Raw genomic sequence first — 17,254 nt, 5'->3', positions numbered from 1 at the left:
ATTTTGATTGTCTTACTTACATGGATTTTTTTCTGATTACCATTTTCATACTACTGGACGAATTAATTTGATTAACAACACACGTGCCATTTGCGTATGTTATTAGCTAAGTATTTGGCACCATATTGTGGTAATACAATGCGTAGCAAATTTAATCATATGGATCAATTAACAAATTAATTATCATATGTCAGGGCATATAGGATTGACATAACATAATCTCGTATTTGAACTTCAATTTATAAATTAGGTGCCTTCTCGGCTTATTTACTTAATAATATGCGCTCCGAGGCTGCGCGCTATAATCATGATGCCTTCTGTTCATTTAATTCGTTCGATTCATTCGAAATGTTTTCGGTTATGCGTTCGCACGCTCATATTGCCATCTGACCGCTGGAAATAGATACTTTAAAGAGTTCATTTTAATTATGGTTTAGTGACGCATAATTTTTTAAAAAGTTGAAGCTTAATCTTACAATTAGTGAAAAGTGTAATTCTTGTTATTGCTGCATTATATTAATGTTATGAAATGGATGAAGGTATGATTTCTTTAAAAATAATATCCATAGTCGTGCCTTAAGACAACTTGTTGGGACTGCCCGTAATTTAAAATTTTTGCTAGCTTTACTTTCTTTTATAATTTGGAAAAAAATAATTTTTGAAAGTTTTGAAAATTTGGAGTTTTTAAAATTTTTGAAACAATATGAAATTTTTTGAAATAAAACTTCTTTAGTCGCGACTAGGGTGTAAATCCGTACAAATGCAACGGAAGTGCGTTACGGTAGATAAGATAAGATAAGAGTCGAGTGCCAATGATTTGTCATTCGTTCTCGATGATATCATTTCTATACGGGTCGATTGTGATTAGTCGTCGTGAATAGAGATCTGTTGTATGCGTACCAGCGTCAACGTTGTAGGAGTACCGATATTAACAAGGAAATCGATATAGATAAATACACATTTTAAAGTTACATCGTAGTACTAATCTTGATTTAATGAAAAATGCCTGAATCAGAAGAATATTTTACCCTGTTCCTTGAAAATAATAAAACAAATTAAACATTTACACCGTGAACTAAAACGTAAGTTTATTGATTTGAAATTATGTCTATATTATTCGTAGTTTCTATAAATCTTTGAATTTATTAAAATGGAAAATATATTTTAGGAAAACAGATATTACAGCTATTCAAAGAATGAGATTATATCGCCAGCAAAAAAGTAAAAAAAAAATACAAGCAGTCAGTGAATGCATGTTAATTTTAATTACATGAAGTTCTTCAAACACAATTACATGATGAGTGAATTTGCGAAAACAATATTTATTTAGGCATTGTTTAACATAACCCACTATATGAACGAATATTATAGAATTTATTAATCAGCAATTACTTCATTTCTCTAATGAACGTCCATTTCTAAATGATAATAACAATGACAAATTTGAAGTATGGCTTTAATTACATTATTATGTTTCAATATTATAAATATTTTTAATGCTATTATAAATATATAATTTATAATTTATCATTATATAAATGTATATAATGGTTGACAATAATAAATATGTGCATCACGAGTATTACCATATTACTAATAAACATTATTCAAAAATTATTATTTATACATATGATGTATTTATTTTTACTTAACTTAAATTTGCTACTTTGTACAGTAGCAAATAAGTTTTACTTCAATCGCGTGTGAACCTTATGCGCATTTTAGAGACAAAATATTGAAGCGCATAAGCGCCGTTTTGCAGTCTATCGGTTAAACATTATAAATCTTGGTATGAAACCCATAGAAATGTGAACAACTTACTTATTAAAATCTGTATAAATTATCTGATAATTATAATATACATATGCCTATATGATATGCATATATTTGATAATATACATATGCCTGATGATCATTTTTGACCGCGAAATAAATTTTTTTTTTAATTTTTTATGGGATTTTTCGGAACCACTGGACCAGCCTTTCCAAAAATGTAGTCAATTCTTTATTCATTCAACACAAATAAAATATCTTTTGAACAATTCAAACTGGACGCTCTGTTCTTTATGAATTGCCATTTATAGAAGTTTTTGCCCTGTATATTTGAAACGACTGAATCTGCCTTTGCCATAAACTAATCAACACGGTTCCTTATTAATAGAAATCAAATGTTTTTTACTTCATTTAAATTCGGTGATTTGTACTCTCGAAATCGTGGACGAAAATTCGAAACCAAACATTCATACATACATACTGCATACTCACACACATCCATTTTTTCTAAAGTTTGCTAAAATGTTCAGAAATCCTGAAAACGGTGAATGGTGACACTTGACTTTGTGGGGCCATCCGTGGCCGTTAAGTATACTGGTCGCTCGTAGAAGTGATTAAGTATATAATATAAACTAGTGGGGCGCATGGCCTTAAGCAAATTGCTGGTACTTCCCGAACCAAAAATTATTATTTTTTTAAAAAGATTAACATTGTTGAAAAAAAATTTACTTCGAACAAGTTAGATTTTTGAGAAACTATAAATTTGACAAAAATTTACTTTTTTTGAAATGTGTACTAAATTTTTGAAAATGTTTTCTTTATTTTGACATATTTTAGAAATTCTGAACTTTTTTTTAAAGCAATCGTACTGCTTCAACTGCATAGAGACGAAATGACAAAGCGCGTAAGCGCCGCATCGACGTCTAACGGATAAACATTGGTACGGAACCCATAGGAATGTAAACAAAATTTATACTTATTATTAAAATCTCTGTAAAATATCTGATAATTTGATGTGCTTATGTCTAATGATCATTTTTGACCGGCAAATGGCATTTTTTTTTCTTTTTTCACCAGATCTTCGACCTGCTGTTTTTTGAATTATTAAAATCGGACGCTTCGTTCTCTTAAAAACCGAATTACCATTTTTGGCACTTTTTGCCTCGTATCTTCGAAATGGTTAGACCTGCCTTAGCCAAAAACTAATCGTCTCTTTATCAATACGAATCGAATGTTTTTTGAATTATTCAAATCGCTTCATCCGTGTTCAAGAAATCGTCGACGAAAATTTATATCCGCACACACATGCTTATACGCACACACACATACACACACACCTACATCCATTTTTCTAAGGTAAGGTTAAAATGTTCAGAAGATTTTGAAACGTAAAGATATATAAAAATTTTCATTTTCGATTTTTTTTGCGATTACTATAACTTGCCCTACGGGATATACAACAATATACGGGATGTATATAACAAAAAATATTATTCTATACTAAATTAAAAAGGAATAAACTGAACTATGCGATTACTTTGTATCTTATAATTAATAGTAATGCTTTAATAACAGTCTTCTTTGATATCAGTCAAAATTTTAACTTATCAATATACATATAAATAGAAATCTAAACAAAAATGCGATCTTTTTACATCTAATTATCAAGATGGAAAATAGCAATCGTATCTTTTGTGATTGATTGTTCAGCTGTATTAGATGCATCTTTGAGTAAAATATGCCATTCAGCATCCCAATATATAATATAAGCTTATAATCATAACAGCAGCATTTAAACTGTCACACAAGTCACAGCACATATCACATATCAAACAACCAACTATCAAAAATGATCATAAAATTTCCAAGTTATTGCCTAACATTTAAGAGGTTGAACCTCTGCCTAAAATATAAATCTGTTTATTAACTTCTTGTAGCATAAGTTATTGTAACCGCCCAAATATCGAAAATGAACATTTTTGCATATCTTCACATTTTAGAGGTTTGTGAGCATTTTGGTATAGTTCAGAAAAATAGATGTATTTATCTGTGTGTGCGTGTGTTTGTATCTTTTGATTTCTATTGACAAGAAGACGTGCTGGTTAGTTTTTGCAAAAGTCGGTTCAGCCGTTTCAGAGATATGGAGCAGAGTATAAAAAATTCCATGTTTTCATTCAATAAATTTTTGAAAGAAAAGAGCACCCGATTTGGTTTATTCAAAAAACATTTTGCTTTTGTTGACAATATGTAAAAAACGATTAGTGTTTGGAAAAAGCAAAAAAAAACTACGTAAAAAACGTCGACCTTCTTACCTGCGGACTCTTAAGCCTAGCTCTACCATAAATTCAATTAGTCTTATTTATATTTATATTTACTTTTTATTTGTACAGTATCTACATATATACAGTTAATTATCTTATATATACAGTGTATATATAATATAATCATTAAAAAAACTACAAAAAGATGTTTTCAAAAAATTAAGAAAATTGTTCAAAGAAATCAAAAACCCTTAATAAAAATTTATGCTCTTTCATTAACTTTGAAAAATCTCAATCAATATTTAAAAAAAACCTTACACTGACAGAAATCGAGATGATAAGTGATATATTTACTATAATAATTCTGACGAAATAGAGATTTGTGATAAGAGGTTTAAAATTTAGTTTTGTGCTTGTTTATATCTTGTTCTTAAAAATCGAGGTGGCTAACCCTTACCACTTGGTTTTAATCAAAATGTTTGAGAATCAGAGTATATGCCTAGAATTTTTCTAAATTTTCATGGCGATTAGATTCATGGTTTATAAAAATGATGTACTTACAATCAATTAATGAATAATTCCTACAAAATAGAGGTTTGTGGTAGGAGGTTGAAAATTTAGGGTTACATGTGTTCTAAAAAAACATAAAAAGTTATCAAAACCGTATCCACAAAATTTGCCATAACCGTACTCAACGCAGACTTTTAAAGACAAACCATCTTTATGACCGAGCTTAATTATCTACGCGATTACTAATTGTTGGGTATTTAACTACTAACATTTAAAATAACAAACAAAGTAATCTATCTGTATACGAGTGGTGCATGGTATTGTGCTTTAAGGCAAATTGCTGGAACTTTCCGTACTGGAAAAATCAAATATTTAAAAAAACTTAAAGAACTTAACGAACTTAAAAAATTAAGAACTTTTTCAAAGAAATACAATTTTGAGAATTTTGAGAATTTTCAAAAAAAATACTGAAAAATCTGATTTTTTTTAAGTAAAGTTTTAATTTTTTTAAAGCAATCGCGCTGCGTAGTTGTTTTAGAGATGAAATATCGAAGCGCGTAAGCGCCGTGTCAAAATCTAAGGGATAAACATTGGCATGAAACCATAGACCTTAAAGTGTTTCAGGAATCACTACATGGACTGATTTTTCTCTTTGAAAATAATTTAACAATTTTAAGAACAGGATTTAATTTTAGAGTTTTACGATTGTCGCAACGCTCGTTCAGCAAGTGACGTCACAGTCCCTTTTATCTTTGTACACTTTGTGCAATTGAAAACATATGAGGATTAGCAGTCCATGTAGTATAAGGTCTGTGAACCCATAGAAATATAAACAAAATTTGTAATTAAAATTTCTATAAAACATCTGATAATTTGATGTGCTTATGTATAATGATCATTTTTGACCGCCAAATGGCAGCTTTTAAATTTTTTTTATTGCATCTGCGAGTCCGCTAGATCTGTCTTCCTAAAAACATAATCAGTTCTTCATCAATGCAAATAAAATGTTCATTCATTTCAATATTCTCAAAAATCTTAAAATATATTTTCTTATTTAAAAAGGCTTGTGTCTAATTGAGTCTTATATTAGTAAAAAAATCAATTTAATGTAAGCAAATCATACAACTTTATTAAAAATATTTACAGTAAATGATCTGTATTAATATTTTTTCAGAATATGTTAATGGAAGCCATCTGGCAAATTCACAGTTAATTCAAGATTTGAAACGCAAAGTACTAAAATGTTTGGAGATGGATCGAGCATTGAATGCTTCTCAATCAAGTATTGGATTTTAAATAAGTATTCTCTTATACTATTTTTATTAATATAATCGATCGAAAGTCTATCGTTCCGCGAATTACTTGTAAATTCAATTAAATTATCAAATCATAATTATACCTAGTAATTTAACTTAACTTTAGCTGGAACAATTTTTTCCATTTGAAATAATTTGATTCAATTGAAATTAATTGACGTATGTTGCTCAGAGTATATGTTTTAAAAAATATACTCCATATATATCAATTATATTTTCTTATTGAATAGATTTACTTTTAATGCACTTTTTACGGTTTCATCGTTTATATAATCATTATATAGTTTCTATAGTTATGTGGAAAAGTAAAATAAATCAAACATCAAATATGAAAGACAAAAAAAATAATTAGCAATATAGAATAACAAAATTTACTGATTTTCATTTCATTTCCAGATACGTTCTGCCCTACCACTTTCGACGGATATTTATGCTGGTTAAGAAGCGCACCAGGAACGCGAAGTTTTCAAAATTGTCCAGACACCGTTTTAGGTTTCGATCCACTGAGAAGGGCTCATAAAGAGTACGTTTATTTTATTATTATTGTATGTTGCATGTTCCAATAGATTCAACATATAAATATAATTGGTACTCATTTATTTATTGGTACTTAATTTATTGAAACTTCCACAAAAATTATGTTTGAAATAATATTATTGTTATATTTTTTTGTTCGTTTTTATTTCCTATTATTTTACAAAAACGTCTTTCTTCTATGTGTGTTTATACTAGGCACCAAATTGAATGATACGAAATTATAACTATTAACTAATTAGTAAATTATAAATTTATATTCTTTTCATTACTTTGCTCGCATTGGCTAACTCCTATTATACATAACATTTTGTAATGGTTTGTGCTTTTCTATCAAAAATATTTCATAATAAGTAAATTATATTAGGTTCTAAAAGCAATTACTAGCACAAAAGACAATTTTTCAAGCATAAATTTACAAAAAATACGACAAAATTTAAATCATATCTTGAAAGAATGAACACTAATATTATACGCCTAATAATTGTAAAAAACATTCATCGAATATGCTTGAAGGTTTAGAGTCAGCGATTATAGTCAATAAATTCGCGTATTATAAAAAAGTTGGATGCAGGTTGCAGGATTAGCTTGGCGAGCAAGTTGGAGTTTTGTTTATTTTAATTGATCATTTTAACTAAACTAAAAACTTTCGTAAATTTAACTACTTCAAGCAGTAACAAAAATGAATTTTAACGTTTTGATATCAATAATTCACTTTATCTCAACTACTACTTTAACTACAATTTCTATTACACTATTCGTCCCCTTATCCCTGTCGTTTCTCACCACAATCACCTTATAACTGCCCCTCTACTATATCTCAATCTTTTTCAATTTTTCGCCAAAATATTTTATAATTTCTATCTTCTTCGAAGAGTACTAACTAACTAGATCTTAACAACTAACTAACTAGGTCTTAACAAAGGCCGAAAAGTACTACCTAACTAGGTCTTAAAATCTAATTTTGCAACAGAATATAAATTCTCTTAAAGAGTTCGGCTTAGAAGGTGAAAACCGTGATTTTTCAATGACGTTTTTGCTATTGAATAAATTAGATTCAGAAACTAAAATAGAACTCAATACATTTTGATAACAAAAGAAAATGCCAACTATGTCGGAATTATTTATTTTTTTAGAAAATCGTTGTATGGCTAGATATACTTTAACTGTTAGATAAGTTCTGTTAGATGATTACGGCGAAAATTGAATGGTCGAATCTAGTATGAGATGTTTGAATAGTATTATTTAGAACACAAAAATATCATTCTAACCAATAACTATACCGTATCAATAAATAATTAATTGGAATATCTTTCTAATGCACTCTTCTACTGATTACATAAAAACTCCATCATAAATAGGTTTATGACTTGTTTCTGCCCTAATATATATCATCTAAAATATATTAGTTGTAAAATGGCATAATGATCTAAAAATTATTTATTTTTATCTACAAGATTTTCTGTCGATGTTATTTCAGTTGCTTAGAAAATGGAACATGGTTTACTCATCCGGACACGGGATTGGAATGGTCAAATTATTCAAATTGCGTCGATATGGAAGACTTAAGGGTAAGGTTAAGATAGTAAATCACTTAAACTTAATTTATTAAACTATTGATTGAGTTTCAAATAAAACTCACCGCAAGTAATTTAATTTAGATATAATAATCTTCTTCATTCTAATAGCAAACTTGTTTAATTTATTCCAAAATTTTATTAAACAAATTTATTTCTGATTTAGTGGTCCTCGTATATACTTAGAGGGAAGCCCCCGAGTGCCGGACACCTGAGGTTATTTATAAATAAATTAAAAAATATTTTACAATAAATATTTAGTTAGATAACAAAGTTAGAAACCAAACTAAAAATACAATATTTGCTTAAAAATAATTAATACTTTCAATAAAACTTTGGTAACCAAAAATATAATTTTACTAAGTGGTACCTAGTACCGGACATTTCAAAATAACCAGTATTGAATACATATGTAGCCATCTCCACACTCTGGAATGTCTACACATGTGTGTTTGACAAATATTCTTAAATATTGCAAAAAAATCACTAATTATCCACCCTTTTGGCTGGGCCACACCGATGCATTCATCATGAGGTTTTCATTCTTTGACTAGGAAATACGAAAAATGTGGGTATGTAGTGACCGTTAGCACTCATACAGAACAAAATTAAATAATTAAAATTACGTCAATTCTCGCAAGCAATATCAATATGTTTACTGCGGACTTAGTGTCCAATGCTAAGGGACGGGACAGGCATTCTCGTTCATTTGGTGGTACCTACTAAAATTGTTTAAAATATCTAATAATATTTTACCATTTTACGGGTAGCAATCAAGTACTAATTTAATCTTTGAATGCCACTCAAATATAATTGCATAAATGCATTAGAATAACTTCAATTGATATTTAGGTGACGCCGTGATTTTGCGCCTAAAACAACAAAGGGTTGCTCCCGCCGTGGTCATGTGGGTCACAGGAGAGTATTGGCGCGTGATCCTGTACCTGCGTGTCCCCCGCGCCCCTTTCACTTGTATATTGAAATAATAATATTACACTCGCTTAAATTATACGTGTTTAATAGATTGTCCGGCGTTAGGTGCCGTCCGACATTACGGGACTTCCCCCTACTATTATGCAATCTACTATTTTATTATGATATATTAACATGTGATATTATTGCATCAAATATATGCTATTGTCATGTTTACTTGTAAATGCTAGTATATTAGAGCCTAAAAATATCAATCAACGTTTTTATCAATGATTTTTTTTATTCATCAAATATACTAAAAAATCTAAACTAATTACTTTCATGTTTCATTATATAGTTCATCATAGTGATTTAAATAAATTAATACAGGTTACAATTAATAATTTGTAGTACAATAATTATTAAAGTATTTTTATTTTTGATTATTTGCACTAGTTGATTGTATTCTAAATTTCATTATTTGATGATTTCTATTTATTAAAGTATAAACAATTATATATTACATTTTTTATATTGATCAAAATTAGTGAATATTGAAATAAATTATAATATTTTATTACAGTTCCGTAATATAGTCAATAATATCTACTTCACTGGATATTGCATATCGCTGGTTACATTAGCGATATCACTTAGCATATTTTTATCACATAGGTGAGTATATTCTAGTACTTGTTATATTATACATATATTACTTCACTCAATAAGTCAATAGCTCAATTTTCAAAATTCTTCTTTTTATTCAATATAGATTAAAGCGAATTTCGAATTTTTCCAAACCATTTATGTAGTACGATTTGTACTTTGCCACAAAATTTGGCCATCATCTTTTCATTCGGCAAACATTTCTTCACAGTCAGTATCTTTTTGAGATCTGAGAGCAAGTTATGGTCGCTGGAAAACAGATCTAGAAAATATAGTAGGCGGGAAAGCAATTCGAAGCCCAATTCATGATTTTTTTGCCACTGTTTTCGCGGATTTGTGACTTGGTGCATTGTCCTGAAAAAGCAGGAGTTTTCTTTTTCAAATGCGGCTGTTTTTCCGATTTTGATCTTGAAAGGCTTCAATATCATTATACAGTAGTCACTGTTGGTGGTCTAAACTTTCTCAAGATAGTTGAAAAAGTTGCTTTTTTTTTTCTTATCGTCTAGTCCACTCGGCTGACTGTCTATTCGACTCCGGAGTGCAGCTATCATTTTGCAACACGTTCTATTGATATCTTTAGGGTGTCAGCTATCTTAGACAATTATACTTTTCGGTTTACCAAAACGATCCTGAGATTTTTTTATATTTTCTGTTGTAACCACCACAATTGGTCTTCTAGAGCATTCATCATCGTCAGTGTCTGTATGATATCAACTTAAATAGCAAACCACTTCTTCACCGTTTGCCTCGATTTGGCAAAGTTCATATAACACATATCAAGCAATACATTCGCTGTGATGGTATTTTCACCCATCAAAAAGCAATGATAAATCAACACATGAAAAAAATGAGACGTGGTTTGCCGTCTGAATTCATAGTTTTGTGTTTTGAAAAACTTAAAGATAGCGTCACTTGAACCTATGTAACTTGTAAGGGGCGTCTATTAATCACGTGATGCTTTTAGGTGGTGGCACGCGGAGGTTTGACAAAAAATCAGCTAACATTAAAAATTAATTTGATGATTTACTCACTGCAACGCATGCCACATATGAATGTGACATATTAATAAGTGCCAGCTTAATCTGAAACTGATATCGTTTAAATTGAATTAGCACATTATGATATTCATGGTTTTGATCTTGGTTGTCAAATATCTCCCTTCCGCCTTTTTGTATTATAAACCAAGAGCAAAAAGGCGGAAGGGAGATATTTGACAACCTAATATTACTGCGCATTTTGTTAATTCAATAATTTTTGAATTAAAGATCAAAATACTTCATTCATTTTTTAATATGTTTTATGCTTAGAAATCGAGTGATATTTCAAAAACTTTGGAAAAATGTTCAATTCTCTCTCAAATACAGTTTTATCTTCAGATTTTATTATCAATTTTTTTAATTAATATTAAATTTTTACATTTCTTTGCTGAATTTGCTCCTCCTGTAAAACATTAAAAAAACTGTGTACTTCTTGTGTACGTCGAGAAAGATTTAGTCGATAGGATCCATCTATTTAGTTTTATCGGTGATATTCTTTTTGTCACTAATATCTAAGAATAATTTTTTAAAATATTGCATCAGATAGATCGCATATTTTCATGCTTTTATAATAGCTCAAAAATTTTCTTGATCGAAACATTCACGAAAATATCGAATCAGTTTTTGAGCTATATAAACAATATTGGGCTATTGAAATGATTAAAATGACTGTGATAGAAGTAAAATTAGAATTAAGAAGTAAAATTAAATTTTTTCATAAACTCAAATAAAACTGCACAATTATGTCACAAACATATATTGACTAAACGTGTGATGTAAATTACTAAATTAGTCGACTACTAAAATGACTATTGTATATATAATATAAATCCCTAATTACATGTCCTGAGAAAAATTTATGTACTTTATAGGTTACTACATTGTACTCGCATATGGATTCACGTACATCTATTTCTTTCGATATTATTATCAAATTTACTATGGATATTGTGGTACTTGTTGGTGGTTCCTGATCCATTAGTCATCAGAGGAAATCCGGCATGGTGCATCTGGTTACACTTAGGAATTAATTTAACGACGGTATCAGCCCATTTATGGATGTTTTGCGAAGGAGCTCATCTTTACTTAGTTTTAGTTGTGGTAAGATAAATTTTTAAAACCATATTAATCGACCAAAATTATGAAGTATTTTTTTTTTAAATATGTTCTCATTTTGTACGATTCTTACGATTTTATATTTAGATGTTAAATTTTTGAAAAAAGCAAACAAGATTTGGAATGTTGCAGTTCTAAGTTGCGCGATTAAGTAAGCATGACATTAACAATTTTTTTAAAATTCTTTGATTATATTTTTAATCTTTAAATACACGTATCATTCCTAAAATCTGGGACCTTTACATCCATTACAATCAATTTTTAAGTATAAAGTATATCAATATGATGTACAGATGTATATTGTAAAGCTAAACAAAAAATTGGTATCAAAATCTTTCTATTTCAAAAACGTATCCTAACAAAATATAATACAGTTTATAAGAAATTTAATCAATATTTTATGAATAATAACTTTTTTTGTCTGCAGGTATTCCTTAAAGAAAAAGTAACAATTAGATGTTTTCTATTCATTGGTTGGGCTTTACCAGTTATTCTCATCATATTATATGGAAGTGTCAGATATTTTCAAAGGCCCGATAATGAAAAGTAAGTAAATTAAATCCTGAAATAACCAAGCCCAATCCCTTCTCCCGACTGAAAGTTTTACTCAAAAATTTTTTAACAATCAATTGCAAAAAAAAGGACATAACATATAAAAACAGTTATTGAATTTTCAAAATCGGTTCAAAATTCTTTACAAAAACGGGAACGAAGTATTTTGCACTTTTTTGTTGATTCTAAAGAAGAGGCTCGGCCGTTTGTTTCGAAAAACTAAACAATGCAAGTTGTGACAATATTGACTCACATCAAAAAAGCGCTACTCATTTAATCAACTTTGATTAATTTTTAAAAATTATTTGACTTGTAGTAGGGCCGTAATATTTAGTAGGGTAGGGCGGGGCTAGTTGAGCATAGGGGCAAGTTGAGCAATCGAAATATCTCGAAAACTATTCACCGTCCGTTTAGGCATTATATGGCGGAAAGTTAGAGTTTTGGGAGAAATAAACATCCCGCGATCGCTAGTGGCCGCTGGACAAATGAGTGAGGCTCACGGGCGTTTTATTTATTTTGAGACCAAAAAGTAAAAAAGTAATTCATCACGAGTTTTCGTCTGGTTTAGTCAAATGTTATTTATTTTTAATCAGATAAATGTTATTCTTTCATATAATTATAGTACTTTTAATATGCACATAGATTCTGGGTATGATTTTCACGGTTTTTTTAAAAACTCACATTTAGTTTGAAATTCCGAGTTGGGGTTAGTTGAGCATAGTTGCTAAACTTGTTCTGTCACTAAGACATTTTCCATTAACTTCTAGAAATTAATTATTATTTTTAAGATTTAAGCTAAGTCTATGAGTAATAATATAAAGAAATAATGATTTTAAACAAAAATACTGAATATAATGGTAAAATAATTCCTAAGGTACGATATTGTTTTGTTGATTCTACTTTTGGTTAATTATTCAAAGAAAATTACTATAAGTTTTGTTTTCTCTGTCAATAAAGTCTATTAATATAGAACCGGTTATTAAAAACTTATTTTATTTCATTACAAATCGACATTAAACCTATAATTTTATTATAATTTTTTAGTGCTCAACTTGCCCCACCTATGGGGTACATTGAGCATACTTGACTTTTTGCATTTAAACAGCTGTAGCTGTTAAATTTCACTCATTACCAAAAAATAGTATTAACACTTTTGTTAAGCGATAAACAACAAATCCATTAAGCCGTATAGCAATTTATTGAAACTTTTCATTGAGGAGCTACATCCGTTTAAGTGAAAATTTGCTCAACTAGCCCCGCCCTACCCTATTTTTTCTAAGATTTTGATCAAGATTTATGAAAATCGATTTAGTTACGAAGTAACGGCCAGGCCAATCTATACCAAAAATTAATCAATACGATACCCAACCAATATCTTCCGAACAGTTTTTGAATATTTACGATCGATTCAGGGTTTTTAGTTAAACTAAAAAAAAATCGTTTTTCTGCTAGTTTAAAAAAAAGGATTTCGATCGTCGCGCAAAGATGCCAAACGCAAATCCCTGTCGAATTACATTGAAATGAGGTGAAAACTAACACTCAAGGTATTTTCAAATTTGGTTGCAATCGATTCAAAATGACGAAGTATCGAGAAAAGATAAAGTTAGCGAATCGAAAAACAGAAACTACTACTTAAAAAATAGTAAATGCATATTTTACGTAACTTGTTTGCAGTACTTTGTTTAATTGGCTCGGTTAACAATTTATCAATTCGAAATATTTAAAATGTATGGGTATAGCCTAGATTAGAAATTATCATACCCCCGGAATCGCTGGTTAATCGTAAACAATGGACTGTGTTTTGAAAAATAAAACGTCTTCTTCTTTGAAATGGTAAGTTGTTGTTGAAGTGTAAGTTATAGTAACCGCAAAAAATCGACAATAAAAAATTTTAATATTTTTACGTTTTAAAGGTTTCTGAACATTTTGGCATACCATAGAAAGAATGGATGTATGTGTGTGTATGTGTATAAATATTGTCGACGATTTCGGGAACACGGAACACGGAATCGATTTTAATTATTCAAAAAACATTTTACTTGTATTGACAAGATAAAGAATTGATCAAATTTTCCTGATAGCAGGTCTAGCGGTTTCACAGATCTGGTGAAAAAAGTAAAAAAATGCCATTTTGCGGTCAAAAATGATTATTAGACATATGCACATCAAATTATCAGATATTTTATAGAGATTTTAACAATAAGTATAAATTTTGTTTACATTCCTATGAGTTCTGTACCAACGTTTATCCATTAGAAGACGGCGCGGCGCTTACGCGCTTCGATATTTCGTCTCTATGCAGTTAAAGCAGTACATACCAAAATATTTCAAAATAAAGAAAACTTTTTCTCTCAAAAATCTTTTTTTCATCAATAAATTTCTGTCAAAAATTTATAGTTTCTCGAAAATCTATTTCTTTCAAAGTAATTTTTTTTCAAAAATGTTAATCTTTTTTTAAAAAAAAAATTTTGGTACGGGAAGTTCCAGCAATTTGCTTTAAGGCACGATGCCATGCGCGCTACTAGTTACCTGTTTTTTTGGGACAGCAATCAGAATCTAATAGTTCTATAAGCTTTGTGCTAATTTTGACCTAATATTAGTCTGTTTTGCAGATGGCAACCCAATCAGTTGTCACTTCTATGTACAATATATCAGTATTACATTTTTTGTAATAGAACCATTATTTTTATTGGTGTTGCAATCAGTGGCGTAACTATAGGGTGGCGTGGGCGGCAAAATGCCACGGGCACCCGGCCTAAGGGGGCCCCGGCCCAAAAGGACGCATGCTCAGAAATATTTTTACATTATATTCTAATACTTTATTTTACTTGAAAAGTATGTTTTCGTAAGAATCAGTGGCGTAACTACCGTCGTATCAGCCGTATCAAATATACGGGGCCCCCAAACCAGGGGGCCCCCAATATCCGTAAGAAACATTAATAATATAAAAAAATCATGAAAAACGAATTAATCATGAAAACTTCGTTCAACCAAATTTAATGTCGTTAAAAAAGTACGCGAGGAATGTAAGATTATTATTTTAAAGAGTTTTATTTTGTCCAGGCCACGGGGGCCCCAAATACGCGTAAAAAAGTACGCGAGAAATGTAAGATTATTATTTTAAAGAGTTTTATTTTGTCCAGGCCACGAGGGCCCTAAATACGCGTAAAAAAGTACGCGAGAAATGTAAGATTATTATTTTAAAGAGTTTTATTTTGTCCAGGCCACGGAGGCCCCAGATACGCGTAAAAATTAGTAAAATCTAACAAATTTTGGTTTTATTTCACTAATAACAAAAGTTAGAATAAGCACGAAAATTTTCTTCTAAATAAATTTAATTTCGAAAAAAAAACATGAGCGTGTATGAATGTAATAATATAATTTTAGAGTGTTGTGATTTTTTTCTAATATTTTCTTTAATATTATTTATGAAGCTCTATAATATGCAAATAATGACTAATAGAAAACTAACTTTTTATTAAGTTTTGAAAATACTATGGCTTGTTCATTAAATTTTGATGATGTCATAGACACTTTTGCAGAACAGAAAGCACGAAGAAAAGATTTTAATTAATAAATACCTTATTAAAATTAAATTGTTGTTTTTATTTCATTCCAAATTTATGCATATTTTAAATGAGTTTCTTCACCAAAAAAGGCCAGCGAGTATATGACGAATATGAAGTTTTCAAAAAGTATTAAAAAGGATTTGATTGTTGAAAAAACACGTGAAAAATTGATTGTTAATGTTAGGTTATGTAATAATTATTTTTAACCCCAAAGTACTATGTTCTTTCTCTGTTGAATTCAGTCATAAAAAAATCCTTTCTATAGTTCATGTATTACAATGTTTAAACACAAAAATTTTATGTTTGATTTTCAAAACAAAGTAGTAATTGTACTTTTAAATTATTAATTTTGACTTATAATTATTTTTATTTTTATGTTTTCTTGTACTTATACATTTTAATTTTTTTTTTAATTTTTGTATACATACATTTTAAATAATTTCTTAATTTAAAACCATAAAATATGAATAAGTCGAAGTAGATTTACTCATTTTTAATACAATTCATTACAAATCGTGGATATATATATATAATATATATTAAAGTAGTTAATTTTGATGTTGAGAAATATGAGTAAGTTCTTCAAGGGCATACATCAAATAAAATGCAAAGATTTAGAAGTTAATCTTTAATTTTTCCAAACGTTTCGACATAGTATTTTATGTCATCATCAGTGGATCTACAGAATGAATATTGAAAAATTAATAGGAATCTAGAAAAAAGACAGAAATTGGAAAAAGAACTATAGAAAAGAAATAATATATAACATACAAAAGCGTAATATATATACATAAATAAACACACAAACATGTATATATGATATGCATGTAAAAACACGTACACATATGCACATATACATACGAATAATACGTATATATAAACATATACATACGGACATGTACATATGTATATATACATATATACATACATACACATAACATACATATATATATCTACTACACACAAATATACATACATATATATATATATATACATATATATACATATACATACATATGCAATACAGACACATACACATATATAGACAATGAAGGTAACTTACATAAATATGGTCTTACATCAGTAGCTAGCGCAAGGAACACATTTTGCACTATCATATATACATTAACTTGTTTTTTTTTATATTAATTTGTTGAACAGAGTATAGCAAAATATTTGTGAAATATATAATATATTTTGCACAGAGAACGTAGTTTATGTGACAGAGCCCGAGGCTGTAGTAACATGTGTTTAAAAATTATTTGAAGAGACCGTTTGAGGGAATAGTTGGCGGGTTTTTTACAATCAGTGTTTCTAAGTATGGGTGAGAGGCTAAAAATCAAAGTTCGGGATCGGACCGCGTAAGGGTAGGTTTACAGGTTCGGAATTACGTAGGTTAAGAGGAAACAATTTGGAAATATTATTAAGTAT

At 29.2% G+C, this 17,254-nt stretch overlaps 1 protein-coding gene across 1 annotated transcript in view; it reads left to right on the top strand.

The window, feature by feature from the left end:
- The first annotated feature begins 513 nt into the window (after positions 1-513).
- LOC113367162 (calcitonin gene-related peptide type 1 receptor-like) overlaps positions 514-17,254 on the top strand; it is a 20,372-nt gene continuing 3,631 nt past the window's right edge. The window contains exons 1-4 of the mRNA XM_026608792.1: positions 514-539; positions 5,719-5,826; positions 6,257-6,383; positions 7,875-7,965. Of these exons, the coding sequence (XP_026464577.1) occupies positions 530-539; positions 5,719-5,826; positions 6,257-6,383; positions 7,875-7,965 (336 nt within the window). The 5' untranslated portion in view covers positions 514-529. The remainder of the gene's footprint in view (positions 540-5,718; positions 5,827-6,256; positions 6,384-7,874; positions 7,966-17,254) is intronic.

This window comes from Ctenocephalides felis, unplaced genomic scaffold, assembly GCF_003426905.1.
Source record: "Ctenocephalides felis isolate EL2017-DRISC unplaced genomic scaffold, ASM342690v1 CF-g0.4_SCAFFOLD_01170, whole genome shotgun sequence".
NCBI lineage: Eukaryota > Metazoa > Arthropoda > Insecta > Siphonaptera > Pulicidae > Ctenocephalides > Ctenocephalides felis.
This window is presented reverse-complemented; position numbering and strand designations above follow the sequence as displayed.